This window comes from Chelonia mydas, chromosome 1, assembly GCF_015237465.2.
Source record: "Chelonia mydas isolate rCheMyd1 chromosome 1, rCheMyd1.pri.v2, whole genome shotgun sequence".
Classification (NCBI taxonomy): domain Eukaryota; kingdom Metazoa; phylum Chordata; order Testudines; family Cheloniidae; genus Chelonia; species Chelonia mydas.
In genome coordinates, this window is record NC_057849.1 from 237,849,980 (window position 1) to 237,866,110 (window position 16,131).

Below are 16,131 nucleotides of genomic sequence, written 5' to 3' on the forward strand. Positions count from 1 at the left end.
CTTTTAGGACATTAAATACAACTTTCCAATACGTGCCTGCTGAGCTGTGTAGTAGCTCCCATGTGAGTCTGCCCATGGTGTAAACTTGGTGTATTGCAGCACGGGCAGAGAGTCCTGTAATCCAGCCACATGCTGCAGTGCAGAGCCCTGTCTGAGTCAGATCCCCAGAGTATGTAGCTTTTGTGTACGGTTTATTTTCAAAGCGTGGTGTGGGAGGTCTCTGCTGCAGCAGCAACTTGCAGTCCTGTTGCCCAGGAGCACTTACAGTTGTTTTGACAAAGGTCAGGGTCCTGTGCCCAAGGCCACTAGACCCCCACCCGCCTCCCAACAAATAGCAGCCTTACCTAGAAAGAGAAAGGCCCCATCCTTCTCCAAACAAACAAATTATATTCTTTACAAACTTACAATAATACAATCCCCAGCATGACCCAGCAACCCAGCTTAGAAAAATGGAGACTGGCAATGGATTTCCCCAACTCCTCAGTCAACGTAAAGTCAAACTGTACCAGGGAGGTCTCAGCTCCCAGGCATGCAAACACATTGTATGCTCCTAACTGCATCGAGAAGAGGAGCAGTGCAGAGCAGTGTGTGTCAGCACCAGCCAGGGGTCGCACTTCTACACACCCATTTGAAACTAGCCTGTAGGAAAGTTACTGACTGGTCCCTCTCCCCTCTGAAGATGCATGTAGACAGAGAGCATGCAAGGGTAACTGAAATGCATCAGACACAAGATACAACCTTCTGACTGAAAAAAGCAACAGTAGCTTTGGGGAAGGCTCTTCAGTTCCAGATGGCAGCTAACTCACCTCATTTACATTAAATTCAACAAAGGGCTAGACTTTAGAAGGTCCCTGCTTTCCTGCCATAGGGATCCAGGCATAATTTGTACTGCAGTAATGGCCCCACACCCGGCTGCATCCCTTCTAATGATGGACCCAGCTCTCTCGTTCCCTTCACAGACCTGGTCTCTCTCTCTCTTCCCTTGACTTCTGTGACTGGCCCCATCACTGATTTGTGCCCATTCCATCTGCATTTTCAAAAGAAGGAAGAACTTCATCAATGGAGATGAGGATGACTGGAATGTGATGAGGCAAATCCAACCCACTACGCTGTAAGCAGTGTTGTTTACAACATCCCACCACTTCTTTAATACTGCCAGTGAGCATGGTAGTGACAGGAAGGGGGACTGCCCCAAGGGATGTAGCATCATGCAGCTCATTAAACCCAACACAGGCACTGAAAACACACTTGGATCCTGATTCCCAGTTCCACCAAACACACACTGCCCCGGCTTCCCACACACAGGGGACTGATTAGCCCAGCTCTCACCAGGACATTTCTTATTCAAAGGCATTTGGAAAAGCAGAGAGGTTTTTTTCCCTGATTGGTGGGGTGGGGAATGGAGGGAACAAGAATGGTAGGTTCATTATGTGCCAGTTAAAAGTATTTTCCTTCCGCATGGGCGGCAGGGGTCCGGCAAAACTGGAATGTGCTTTACCCCATCTGTATGTTAAACAGATACAGATGGGGAAAGGCTGGAAGGTCAGTGTTCGAGACGCCTTTTCGGTTACAATACGCACATGCTATTAAGCGCATCACATGACCTGCAGCTGCAACAACACTTTCATGACCTGCCATCTCAATCTCAGCTTTAGAGAGAGGGCACAGTGCTCACACACCTGCTGTTCAACCACTAGTGCTGTGTGCCTAAAGCAGAATAGGAAATACACAGCAGCAGCCCTCCACACCAAAGGGCTGAAGGAGACGTTTTTACAGGGTGGTTTTATTAAACTAGATCCAGCTGCACCGCTGCTATGCAACAGGAACCACTGGCATCCGTACAGGTGCCACTGTTCATTCTCTGAAGTACCCTTGGGATGATGGGAACTGCAGGTTTACCACTAACCATGACCTTGTTCTGCATCTTCTCCTCACCTAACCACGTCCTTTGCAAGCCCCAAAGTCAGCATGTTGCTGCACAATGACTGACAGGCAGCACCCTAAAGATGTGTCTCCCCACTGCCACCTTGAAACTGGAAACAGGATGAGGTCATAAAGGATATGGACACAATCCTGGCTGGGCATAAAGACACGGCTAATGACCTACAGGTTATGAAGAGACTGAATAGCAGGAGGGAAAATACAACAGGTTATTGTCTAATTACTGCCTTTTTTATCTTGAATGGAGGAGGGCTGCAGTGTGAGGGAAGAAAAGCTGCAGGAAAGCCTGCATTCATCAGCAAAATGGAAGACACCCCCTCCATAGTTAAGGCCGTGACTAGTTTTCTGTTAAACCATTAGTTGTGATATCTCTCCAAGCCACCAAGAAACTAGCTTTGAAAAAATTATACCAATCCACTTGAGATTTCTCACACATGGTGCTCCTATGCCAGAGATATGTTTCAGAAAATCTGGGGAGTCATACAGCAAGGTGTTAATCAGGTGCGACCACTTGAGACCAACCTCCCCCCCCCCCAAAAAAAACAAAAACAAAAAAAAAAACAAAAACCAACCACCAGCAGTTTGCTTTTCCAAAAATGGTTCCTCACGCTTTCTGGAGTCATCAATCAAACAGCTCAGCTAGAAACTCCAAATTTGGTTTACTATATTGTCCTGATTGAGGACTGGTGCCTTGATTATTTTTGAGTGGTTTGGTGGGTTCATTTTGAAGTTACTTCTTACGTTTTTACTGGCCCTCCATGGAGCTCATAAACTCCACACGGCATTGGATTAAGCTTAATCACTGCACAGCCACAGGTTGCAGACTTCTTAAACTCAAGTTTACACGGGCAGTTCAACATCCCTGGAGCTCCACCACATATTACTCACAGAAAAATGAAACAAAACAAAGGAAACAAAAAAGTCCAAGGGTCTGGCGTAGTTTATACAGCTGTGAGGATCAGTTTGAAACCTATGTCCTGTGTGTTGGTGGTCACAGGATGTTTCAGCACAGTATCTATTCTAAATATTACATAGCCTTGTTTTTGCCCCACATTGGTAATTATAGCAAAACCTGTTCTATGCACCTGAAGTAGAACAGCTACAAAACGTTTTCACATATCTCTGGTTTAATATGCTTTCTAAAGAGGGATTACTTATTGTTCATTTGTATTACAGTAGTGCTTAGGGGCCCAATCAGGAAGCACAGCAACCAACTGTACATCTGCTAAAAACCTTACTGATGTGTAGCAGTGATAAAATTCAAATGTTCAGGAGTCAGGAAATTTTAAAGTAAAGTTACAATTCTCTCACCAGTGCATGGAAAAAAAATACCCTGTCAATATTCATAAGAGCTACTACTTACTCTCTTTAAAATCCTCCTTAATGATTTCTCTGCAATGATGCCTAAAATCACTCCTGCCTGGCATTGGCTAGGCAAGTGGTGAGCTGTAACTTCTGCTTTTCCACTAATCTTTGTTCTTTTTATTGTTCCTTCATTCTCCCAGTCCACTCTGACTCTGTTTTTTCCCACCTGTTGTATCCTATCTATTATGTAGTGTGTGAGCCCTCAGGGGCAGGGCTGTTTTCTTTATGATTTGGTTGTACAGTGCCTCATGGGCTGGGGTCCTGATCCCTGAGTGGGATTCCTAGGCAATACTGTAATAGAAATAACAATTTATGAACAAACTGTTTGAAAAGCTGGAGATTCAGAGTTAAGATTCCACAAACAATTCTGTCCCAGAACATCCTACTCCTGGTTACTGTAGCCAATCATGATTCCTGTCATATATTTCCAATATAAGCCACGTGCCCCAGAGTTGTAACTAGACATTTTAGCGCCGGGGGCTAGAAAGCATATTTGCACCCCCTGCCTTTTTTCCCCCCGGCTTTGTGCCCTGGGCGTCTGCCCTGCCCTGGTTATGGCCCTGATGTGCCCCATTACAGCAGCCCATAATCCAATAACATACTAACTACACACTACATAAAAGCAGTCACCTACAGACCTTCCTAGAATGGAGTTAGCTACTCTATCCTGTCTCTTGTTCATTGGATACAGATCACCCTTGTCCCTCCTCCCTCCCACATTTCCACTAGGTCAAGAGACAGCCATACTTTGATATCTCACGCTCTGTATATGGTGTTCAAACACTCAGCATTATCTACCATTCCACAACCCTCTCTAGGGAGAGAGAACAAACCACACTATTCTCATCATATGCAGCTCTGCCCTGTTTTGATGTGGGGCTGACATCGGACCATCCATTTACACTGAGATATCCACTCGAACCCCATTTCCAATACTAGTATTAACTGCAGACGCAAGTACTTTATCTCATTCTCTACAATTTACAAGCCCTCCTATCCTACAAAGACAAAGAGGAATTTACAGGAAGTTGAAAAGTACTTTAAATATTTGGCATAGCTGCCACCTTACATCGTATGCAGGGCCTGTGCTGTACTGGGGTAGGGGTTGTTTGTAGAATCTGAATTCAATTTCCAGAGTTTCAGATGTTTGGCCATAAAATTATATTTAGAGTTTCTTGGTTTTTAAATGTGCTCTTTTGTTTTAGTTCTTTTATATCCACAATGAACCAAAGGTTTTTAAACAGGAATAATTACTGTATTTAAAACTTTCCCTGCTGGCCAGGTTTATCATCTGAGAATATGGCTACATATGCACACCGCACTTTTTATAAATACTTGACACTGTTTCAGTACTTCCCTTCAGTGAATTGGACTAAGCCTCTCTCTCAGGGGGAAGAGATTGCCCAACTCCCATTCATTCTAGCGGTGAGCTGCATTTCCATTTCCTGTGTTCTAGCTCAGTGGTTCTCAACGGGGTCTGCGAGCCATTTGCAGGGGGTCCATGAAGCAAGGCCAGCTTTAGACTGGCTGGGGCCCAGGGCAGAATGCTCAGAGCCCCGAGTGCTGGCACCCCATGGCAGAAGCCTCGAGCCCCTCCAATCACAGGGCTGAAGCCCATAGCCATGAGGCCCCCCACCCATGGGGTTAAAGCCTCAAGCCATGGTTCCCTGTGGGGCAGGAGCCCGGCACCCCTGGGGCAGAAGCCCTGAGCTCCGATGCCCTGTGGCTGAAGCCCAGAGCCACTCTTCCTCTCTCCCCCTGCAGGCTGTGGAGTTTGTATATCATGCTGGGGAGGAGTGGGGCTCAGAAAGAAAGCTGAGAACCCCTGTCCGCGCTTCACCACACTGCCAAGGATAGCTGCTCCCTGTCTGCTGAACAGAATAAAGACTAATTAAAACTGACACTTCACTAACGTGACGGTCTATGTAATTAGATATTCAAATAATTTATACTAATTTTCCTCTGAGTTCAATGAGGGCTTGGGCAAAAGCCAAATAAGCAGGGCACTGCCATAAGCAGAGGGCAGACAATTCACAGGTTGACTTCAACACGGAGTAAGAAGAATTGCATTTTAGAAACACACTTGCCACTCAATGCCTATTTGATTCTAGTGTGAATACCACTGCAAGTGTGTGTGTCTGGGTAGCAGAGTACACTGATGCTTACACTCCTGTTAAGTTTGTGGGCCCAGAGTTAGGAAAACGCCTGGAACCCGACAAAACACTACTAGAGGTAAATGGTATCATAGCAGCAGACCAGCCAGGGTTACTAGGAAGTGTGACAAACACTAAAACATTATTCTTTCCTCATCCGGACAGCTTCCAGAATTTTTGTTTTTAATCCAGCAAGTTTCTGAATCTCACAAAAGCTGTGGATAAAAGAAGTAAGAGTACAGTCACAGGTGCTGGGGCAGAGGTGCTTCATGCCGCTCTGCTGATGCACCCCAGTCCTATCCCGCAGCGTGCCTTATACCAACACCGGGCCCCTGCACAGTTCCACCAGTGTAGCAATACCTTCCCTTCTTGCCCCACAGACCTAGTCCTGCCTCCAAGACTCTCAGTTGTGCCTGCTTGGTGGCTTTACGATGTGGACAAATATCTGCTTCTAACGGGCAAGGATAAGACCCACCAAACTCATTTAATTTGTAATCAAAGCGAGATTTAAACTTAAGTTCTAGCAGGAAAGACTAGTGCATTAACCTGAGGCATTCTTGCCCCACTCCACAACCTCCACTGTGCCCCTTAACCACTCTAGCTAGAAGAAATAATTTCTGATTCACATTTATCTACTAATTTACAAAACGTCCAAAGCTGGTGTCACAGGTTGACAACTTGTTCGCATTGCATCAGACAGACCCTCCCTAAAGCAGCTCCATTTCCTATTTCACCTGAAAGCTGGAGTTCTCAGAATTTAAGAGGGGCTCTATTTCTGCTTTGCTTTCATTGAAGATGACAACAGTCAAGTTACACTGAGAGAAAACCAGGAATATCTCTATTCCTGTCTCCTTTCTAAGGGGTATTATATGCTAGCACAATTACTTGTTCCAATAAAGACAACAACTCCATGATACCATTCCACGTTTCTTCCTCCAAACTGCATTGGCTTCACCTAAAGAAGACTAAGGTACAAATGAATAATTAGCCAATTGCTGGTACCCAGATAACTCATACCAGAAATGCCTAGAGGACAATGCTATGAGAGACTTTCAGTTCCTGGTCCTGATTTCCTTGTTCCCCATGTAGGCAGGAGGTGGACGTGCACTCAACTACCAGGTAGAAGTGGAGAGTGCTATGCTTTGCTCCTGAGCAGTCCCTGTGATCAATTACAGGGTCGTGTCTGAGCTCTAGAGGACTGGAAGGAAAGGGGGGGGGGACAGAAAGTTGCAAGTTCCCATCATCTCCCCCATTGCCCTGCCCTGAAAGATTTGTGTGTGACATGATTGTAAACAGTTAAGGATCACCCCAGTGCTACGCCTACTACAAGCTGGGTCCCATCCCTCCCCCATTATGTACAATACATTCACCAACAACAGAAATTTATTAAAAAAGGCAACAGGTAAATTCTGTAAACTGGATCCAGCTCCAAACACACACGTTAATACTACAAGTAAATTCCATCGTCGTCCCTCTTCCACCCTGAAAAATATACCTGAGTTTAGCAGTTCATGACAGTTTCAATCTCCCCCTCCCAACCCAAACCCTGAATGAGATACACTCTTCAGTCATGACAAGCCACTAGTTTGAGATGCATCCTCTGCGCTGTTGAGATCAGCCATACGGTCGGTAGCCAGGGACCCAGGACTATCCCATGTTTAAACACACACAAGAGCCATCAAGGCACCATGTTCCACTGGACCCTGGAAGCTACATGCCGCTGGGGAGATGGGGAAGGTAGGAGGCCTATGTCCTCCTTCCCCCATGTCCAAATCACGTGTGGCTTTCATCTCCTTGGGGTTCTTCCTTCCTCGGACTAGCTCTGTAAGAGGAAGAACGAAAGTTGCACGGTTATTTGCTTAACCAAGGAGTATTATAAAGAAAATGCTCCGTCATTCACAGTACAACTACTTCAACACAAGTGACGGGACAGGTGTTGTCCCAGGTATAATCTACAGTCAGGTAGAGCATCAGGAGAATCTTGTTTCCTTCCCACCAGAATTGTTCCATTTCCCTCCTTCCCCCAATCCACTTCCAAATATTTCACTTCTTTAATTAGTGAAGGAGAAAAGTTCTCATCTGAACTCTGCTCTTCGCTGGCTCTTACTTGATCCAGAGGCAATGCTGATGGTTTCTGTGGTGGCAGCTCCTCCCGGGATGTGGTTGCTGTAGGCACCTTCGGGAAGGATGCTTGGGTCTGGTGTATTTGCATTCTGGAACCACGTTGAATGAAAGGACAGTTTTAGCACAAAAACAGCAAGAATAAATCTCATCTGCATGGTGTGTACAGATTATTTACATACAAATATGTATTTTAATTACACTCAATCTAGACCCGCCCCTCTCTCTGGGTTCCCCCACACCAGGCCATGCCCCCCCCCCCCCCCCCCCCCAAGCCAGGTTTTTTTTGTGCATTTGTCTTTGGGTGGGAGGCCAATTCTTAAAGCAGCACCATTTTCTATGCTGGAATGAAAAGTGGCATGTGAAATGGCAGGGAGGATTGGTTTCCTCTGTGGTAATTTAGGGTAGGGGGCTTCCCCCATTGCTCAGGAGACATGTAAAACTGGACAAAACAATAGACATGTTCTGACTGGTAAGATGAAGCATTGGTAAAGGGATGGAACAGACAGCTTGGTGGGTCTCTCTCATTTCTATTACTGTGCTCTTTAAAAGACTGCCATGAAATTCTCCCCAAGTTTTGTAGACGCCTGACCTATGACAGCAGAACTATTTTGTCAATTTGTTCTTCCTACCAGCACCTCGGATTCCAAATCTAGGCCTTTTCTAAGAGCACCCAACACTCATCACGTCCCCCAATTTTCCCCCCTTCCTGTGGAAAACAATCTTACCCCGGTGGTCTGTACATGTCCTGGGCCCCCCCCATGCCACCTCCGCTGCCTCTCTGCTCCATCAGTAGGGCCTGAAAGTGACCCATGTTCTCTTCCCGGCAGCGGTACAGGGGCCCCTCCTGAGTGAGGCCATTGGCTTGGCCAGTTGCTGGATGACGAGACAGGTGAGCATTCACTGGTGATCCATAGGTCCTGGGCTGGAAATGACTGGCTGGATGCCGAGATGCATAAGGAGACCCTGTCTGCAGCATCACCCCATGGGGAGGGAAAGCTGATGGACCAAATCCGATCCCAGAACTCAGAGGCGGGGGGAGAGCCCCATACAGGAACTCCCCTGCTGCCACCGAGCTCTGCCTCTTGGTGGCTGCGTTATGGTTGTCCAAATCAAGAAACTCTTTGGGACTCTCTGGCCTCTCCTGGGATTCATCTGACTTCTCATCTTCAGGCCCTGGATCCTGCCCATCGCCTGGAGGAACCTCTTTGGCGCTTGCCATGTCCATTCGGTTTGGGGATGCCAGGGCAGTGCTGAATGCCTCGCAGCCCTGCAGACTACCCACGTTCCCCCTGTCTGAGAAAGAAGGCCTGGCCAGAGGTGGGTGGGCGGGCGGATGCCCACCAGGGTTGGCCTGGGGGTGGAGAGGCCTTTGCCAGTCTGAGTAGCCTTGTGGACAAGTGTAGTATGGAGGTCGCTGATAGTGGTGGTAGGAAGGTGGAGGCTGTGGCTGATAGGGGTATGGCACCCCCTGATGGGGGCGATACCGAGGAAAGACACTGGGATGGGTGTTACTATGCTGAAAGCCCCGAGTGGGGAAATGCTGTGGATGGGACACAGAGGGAGGCTTCCCTCCCATCATAGGGCTGAACCCCTGCAGTCCTGGATTGATATGGTAACGTGTAGCCGAATTTGGATACTCCAAACCAGGCATGTAGAGAGGGGGAAACTGGCTCGGAGCCCCTCCCACTGAGCCTCCATCCACACCAGGAGTACTGGTGTTCTGTCCCATACAAGGCACAGCGACCTCTGAGAAAGTCTTCCCCCCAGGACAAAGGGGCTTCTCCAAAATGTTAACAGCCAGTCCTTTCCCCTCATTGCCACTGGAGGGTCCTTCACCTACAGCCCCATTTTCAGGGCCAGGCCCTCTCTCAGGTGCTGTCACAAGGTCTCTCACGCACACCTGGCCTGTCGGGCCAGTGTAGGTGCTCTGTGCTGGCCAGGCACTCTTGCTCTGCATTGCCTTCGGGTCATTTTTAGTTCCAGAGTCATCTCCCTCCCTCTCCCGTGGCAAGTTCCGTCTGGTGCAGTCCATCTGTAGGGGGGGGTTGGAATGAGGTAGCAGTTTGGGGTACGTCCCTTCTGGAACACTGATGCACTGAGCCTTCTCCTCTACTCCAGGTGGGGGCTCCACTGCAAAAGGGGAAGTGGAAAGAATTTAAAAAAAAAATCACAACTTTGTTTGATTTCACAAAGTAGACTTTTTTTCCACTAAAGTACATTTGCCAGTTAGTAATTCCTGCCACTTTAACCACATGTACCAAATATCCCCAGGATCTAGATTCAGCAGGAAGAACACCAGCCCCTCTCTTTCCCTCCCAGCCTACCCCTTCTTCATGTCCCTGACATCCATTCCTGCTGTTGTCAGCCCAAAGTCACTGCACGTCACTTCTTGAACAACGATATTTAACCATTTCTTTAACTTAGCTGCCATGTTACCTTGGCTGTTGGCCGATTACTGTCACTAGCAAGCTTGTAGGTCAATGGCTTAAATGTTCAGTGTTGGTTGCCAGCCAGCACATTTTCCATGCTGGGAACCACCACCACCAAAGCTACTACTGCTCCAGAGGTGGTAGGTGAATCCTGTTTAAAAATTAGAGAAGACCCCAAACAAAACAGCTTTCCAGATCATGCATTGAAGACGCTCGTCAACGCACTGCAAATTAAAGTAAATTCTAACACTTTGGGGAAATCAACTTTTACATAAATTCCAAGTCAACTCTTGAAATGTTACGTACTATTATTATTGGTCCTGTGGTAATGCCCAGCAGGATCAGGGCTCTTGATGTGATGTGGAAAAGAAGATAAGATCCTAGCTTTAAAGAGCTAAATATGAAAATATCTGTAATCCAAAACCTAGAAGTTCTTGCCGCTTCATTTCAACTGTTATTAAGTAAAATTTAATAAAAACCAAACACCAAAAAACAAATTGTCTATGCTTTAATAACAGCCTGATTATTTTAGACTTCTCTCTCTTTGATTTCTTGCATTTCTAATTATATAAATATAAAAAATTAAATACGTCTGGGTGCTTAGCAGCTGGTTTAGCCAATATTTAACGTGTTTAACTATGTATCAAAGTGTATTAAGCCACTCTAAGTAGTTTGGGATCTAGCTTACAGTTTCTGCATGGGGCTCCAACACTGACTTTGTCACAAAATGACATCACCTTGCAAGCAAGAGAGCTGCTGTCAGTGCTAGATGCATAAATGCTAAATTATAATTACATGTGACCACTCCCCCCATCCCATTTCAGTTTGGTGTAGGTGAAAAGAGTGGCTTGAGCTGCTTGGTCTAGAAAAATAGTGACATTTTCCTTTAACAACAAAACCTACTGACCAGTGAAATGGGCAGTCTATCAAAAGTGAGTGAAACTGTGTATAATGGTGAAGGGGAAAGGTGTGGAAAAGAAAAAAGGAAATGAAAAGTTAAACAACTCTGGCAGTGACTGCTGGCCTCTTCAGACCAATAGCATGCATTAAAATTACCTCGGTTGCTTTCTGGCTCCACTGTCTGACTGGCATCCTGAGAGTTTCCGTTACCCAAGACTGGTTTCGGGGGCTGCACATTTGCTGATGCAACATGGGCCAGCTGTGGGAAGGGACCAGGCAGATGCGGGGGAGGAGGCTGACGGGGGTGATAAGGCACACCCGGTGGGCATACGCGAGATGACAGCTGTTGGATGGCAATCATCTCTGGACTGTCCATCATGGAATCCCCACCTTGGCATCCTCTCTGAACTTGAGGGGGTCCCCCAAACACAGAGGCTGGAGGCTGCTGCATTCTCTGACCGGTGGCTTTACCAGGTGGTCTGATGTATCCTGAGGCAGGGACCCCATGAGGTAGGAAATTTGATTGCTCAGTCCACTGGCTGGGAGGCAGAGGTGGTCTTATTGCCCGAGGGTCCATCATGTGACTAAGAGCACGAGACTGCAAAGAAGGTCCTGTGCTCAAGGGAGGCTTCTCGTCTGGGCCCAGGGAGGTCTGGTTTGTTGCACTGTGGCTTCCATTCCATGCAGCAGGATGCGCTCGATTTAGATATTTATATGGTCTATACATATGGCCTGGGGGGACCTCTGAGCTCTCAGGTGGTCTCATTGGAGGTCCATTGTGCCTTGGAGGAATAAATCCTTGCTGGAACTGCACTGGGGGGTACATACTAGCATCTGGGGGAGGGCCACTCATCCGCCCAAGCTGCAGGGATCCAGGCCGTGGCCCCAGTGCAGAGACATGTGTTGGCCCTGCACACACCTGCTTCTCTGGTGCAGCCAGTCTGTGTCCTCTGTGTTCATTCAGTCCGACTGTAGACTGTTGGAGGAAGAGAAAGGGGCCAGGTTCAATGAAAGAATCATCACTTACTGGCATATGAAAAGCTACAAAGAGTAACAGGAGGAGACAGGAAAGAATTAGTGACTCACAGCATGGGACAGATCCCTCCCCAGGCAGAGGATGCCATTTGGCATTGTAACCAATGAATGCACTGAGGTGGAAACCGCAGTCACTGACTCATACACCATGAGTACAGAAGGGCAGACCACGGCTCCCAGCTCTCTGGATCCACTCTATTTCCTCTAAGAGGCTAGGACACTGTATACCTGAATTTCAAAGCAAGGCTCTTACCTGCATGGCAAAGTGCTGGTGCTGCTGAACTGGATCTCCAGGGTGGGGTTCTGGTACTCGTGGTGATCCATACAGTTTAGCTGGATCTGATCCCCGCAGAGGGCCAAATGTTCCTGGCACGGCTGGCCGCTGGGAAGAAAAACAAAAGCTGTTGTAAGACTCTGAAGAAGAGCAAAGCTGCTACAGATACTGGGCAGCCATGGACTGAGGTGCGTCTCAGCAGAGCCAACAGGCTGTTTGAGTCTCTGACTGAATTCAGGTGCTTATTCTGAGGAGCTATGCTGGAGACTGTGGTGTACAATAATACAGCTCACTTGCCACGAAGTTACTTCTTCACACAGGGAACCAGAAGAAATCTCCCAGCTATGAATCCCACAGACCAGGCCTTTTTACAATTGCCAGACATCTAGCTAGCTTGAGTCTAACAATAGACAGATTAAAGAGGAGCCCACACCAGCTAGTTCCAGGACAATTCTCAGACCCTGTCAGAGCCTGGATTAATTGAGAAGGGGGACTCTTCTGGGATTCCTATCAGGTTGCTTGGTAGTTCCATCTTTCACATGAGCCTCTGGGGCTAGAGTTCCAAGCAGCAATCTTGTTCATTTTACTTGGCTTTTGCTTAGGAAGCAATAAATAGCAACAGAGGCAATTGAGCTGTCTATCTGCAGACTCAAGAAGACAAAACTGTATCATCTTTGCAACCCTAAGAGCTAAAATGTTTAAGCTTAAAATCTGTAGAACTGATGGCATAAGTCCCACCACTCACCAAAGAAAAGTGTTTTATTTACCATTGCCATGGGGACTTTTCAAGTCTTGCATGGATCACACCAGGAAGGAAGAATGGAGGCGTGAACCAAAGAAGGTTAAAAGGACACAGAGAAAACTATGGAGGGACAAAGAAGGAAAAGGGAGGAGGAAAAGAGAAATAAGAACCCATGTTCCACCAACAATAAGAGGTTCCGATCATACAGTAGGGATTCTGCTAGGAACTTACAGGAGACAATTTTATTCTCGGGACCTTCTCTGCATTTATAATCTGTGAAAAATCACAGAGGCCAGTCCTTACCATCTGGCCAGGGTGTGGCACCTGGCTGGGCATTCCACCATAATGCAGTGGATGAGGGAAGCCTTGGCCATTGGAAGCGCCCACCTCCCGAGGGGGCTGCATTGTGCTGCTACTTGGATCCTCTGCAGAGGAGGAAGACGAGGAGGAAGCTGGAGCCCGGGGAGTAGCCCGGAATGGCGGTGGTTTCCCTCCATTCTCCAGGTGTTGCTGTCTCCTGCCTGGGCCCTCAGGGTCTCTAGATCGGGTCCAAACATTGCCAGTGCTGGAGCGCCCGGTCCGACGGCTCCTCTTCTCCCGTTTCCCATCCACTCTGATCCAGAACTCCTCATCTGTGTCCCCATCTTCACCAGGGAAGTGCTTCATCATTGCCCGGTGGAAGCATCTCTCCAAGTTGTATGCCATCTTGGTGTATTCTGTGTTCAAAACAAGAGAGGCAGGAAGACAGACCTTAATGGAGAAAGATAATCAGGCAAAGTCAGATTGTCCCTACTCTAGAGGCTCTGACTTCTCATGTTTATATAAATATCTTCCTCAGAAAAGCTAAATAGAAAGGTGAAAAGGGAAGGGCTGTTTGCAACCAGCCCACTCTGGGTTATGGATCTCATCCTACTTGGTCAGTACTTGCACTGGAGACTTTCAAGAAACACAAGGTGGGTGAGGTAATATGTTTTATTGGGACAACTTTTGTTGGTAACAGACACAAGCTTTTGAGCTATACAGAGCCCTTCTACAGATTTGGGAGAGCGAGCATCATAGCACAATGCACGGTGGGACACATTGTTTAGCACATTTAAGGTAGAGTGGCCCATTAGCACCTCTGCAGTCATAGGACAAAAAGAGGGAGTTAGTGGGTTACAGATTGTTGAAGTAAACCACAAATCCAGTGTCCCTGCTCAGTCTGATTTTTAGTGTCTAGCAGAGTTATGAATTTAAGCTCCCCGGTTTGTATTTTGAAAGTGTTTTGCAGGTTTCCTTCGTGATGCAGTTTATTTTAAGACCGCATCAAACTAACATCCTAAAATGGTTTTAAGGGGAATTATGTTGCTAGAAATGTCAACTCTCAAATTATACTTAAGATAGTGGATCTGGTCAGTCAGTAACAATCCTACGGTAATTTTAAGAGTGGTGTCAAACTCCATGTCCTGGAAAAATTCTTATGTTTTCCCAACTGGAATTCCAAAGTAGTGTAATCTGGTTATTATATTCACTTTCTTGGACTGTTGTTAAGCTTTGCTGTGCATTATAGAAAAAGGTGAAATTCTCTCTCTATAGTTTTGAAAGCACTTTCTGATCCTTGTGCACAGAACGTGCTACACAGATGTCAGTCATCCCATGTGTGGTAGTCCCACAGGAAAATTTGCTCAGATGTAGTTTCTTGATTTTCAGTGGAGTCCACAAGAAGTAGAATGGCATGCCAGGGGCATCAAGAGAGTGACTCAGTGAAAATCACATGATAGTTGTTTCCTTGAGACCACTCCAGAATTTTCTTTGCAGCACACCAATACTGGAAAAAAAAACGGTTACTTACCTTTTATAACTGTTGTTCTTTGAGATGTGTTGCTCGTGTCCATTCCATTCCCATGCTGTGTGTGCACGCCCACATGTGTGGTCATCAGAGATTTTTGCCTTAGCAGTACCTGTAGGATTGGCTGCGGCGCCCCCTTGAGTGCCGTGCTCAAGTGTCAGTATATCAGGTGCTGCCTGCCCTATGCCCTCTCAGTTCCTTCTTGCTGGCAACTCTGACAGAGGGGCTGGAGGGCGGGTAACGGAATGGACATGAGCAACACATCTCAAAGAACAACAGTTACGAAAGGTAGGTAACCGTTTTTTCTTCTTTGAGTGCTTGCTCATGTCAGGTCCATTCTAGATGGCTCACAAGCAGTGCCAATTGAGGTGGGCTTGGAGTTCATGGTCTTGCAGCTTGCAGCACTGCTCTGCCAAAGCCAGCATCGTCTCGAACTTGCTGAGTAAGTGCACTGTTATCTGCGAAAATTTAGGGCACCCCTCCTATACCTTATCGAGGGCTTAAGGTGTGACCTGGTTAATTTAGGACATCCCGCATATACCTTACCGAAGGCTTAAGGCATGACCCAATTAATTTAAGTACCCCCATGGGGGAGGGGTGTATGTGTCATGGTGTAAGGCACCGATTTTTATCCATGGGACTTAGGAAGAAACCTGGTCAATTTAAGTACCTGCCTTTTTTGGGCTCTATGGGTCTGCAGAACCTTTTCCCAGTGAAAGAGCCTTACACAATTGTGCTTTAAACATTTATTTATTAGCCGTACACACGGAATACATACATTAAGCACATGTTTATGTTTGCCATTTTTAATAAACAGACAAATTTTACTCAATGGGGTTAGTCAGGATTTATTTACTTTGGGGGTTTTTGGCGATGCCTCTGCACATTATGGTCATGCAGAGGGGTTAGAGTTTTAGCAGCTTGATGTTCAACTGCAGTCCAGAAAAGGTTTTCAAAAAGCATTGTTTTTTATTTATATTCTATAGGTGAAATTAGCTTTTTAAAAAAATGTATTAAATTTATTATATTTTATATTTTTAAATAATAAAAATTGTAATCAATTACGGACTGGCACTTATGTGTTGTTGTTTTTTTGCTTAAGTTTTTTACACTTTATTTTTTATGCCCAAATTGTAACTTAATTGTGACCTTTTTTGTTTGTGCAGATGGTCAGCATCAAATGCTGGTTAGAGCTTATTTTTACCATTTGTTGAGGGTTTTTTTAATATTTTAAATTTTTTTTTTTTAGCATTTTTACAACCTTGGTGGTTATAACTTTTGTTCGGGACATTCCTGAGGTGGGGGTGCTTTCTTAGCAGTAGAACATTCCTTTTTTTCAA

General features: G+C 46.4%; 1 protein-coding gene across 2 annotated transcripts in view; it reads right to left on the minus strand.

Moving 5' to 3' along the window:
- Positions 1–650: 650 nt before the first annotated feature.
- LOC102940996 (cat eye syndrome critical region protein 2) overlaps positions 651–16,131 on the minus strand; it is a 139,932-nt gene continuing 124,451 nt past the window's right edge. For both annotated transcript variants that reach the window (XM_037877703.2, XM_043540154.1), the window contains 6 exons: positions 13,267–13,679; positions 12,201–12,329; positions 11,069–11,888; positions 8,309–9,713; positions 7,567–7,672; positions 651–7,281 (listed from right to left, as the gene is read on the minus strand). In XM_037877703.2, coding sequence (XP_037733631.1) covers positions 7,276–7,281; positions 7,567–7,672; positions 8,309–9,713; positions 11,069–11,888; positions 12,201–12,329; positions 13,267–13,679 — 2,879 coding nt within the window. In that variant the 3' untranslated portion in view covers positions 651–7,275. The remainder of the gene's footprint in view (positions 7,282–7,566; positions 7,673–8,308; positions 9,714–11,068; positions 11,889–12,200; positions 12,330–13,266; positions 13,680–16,131) is intronic.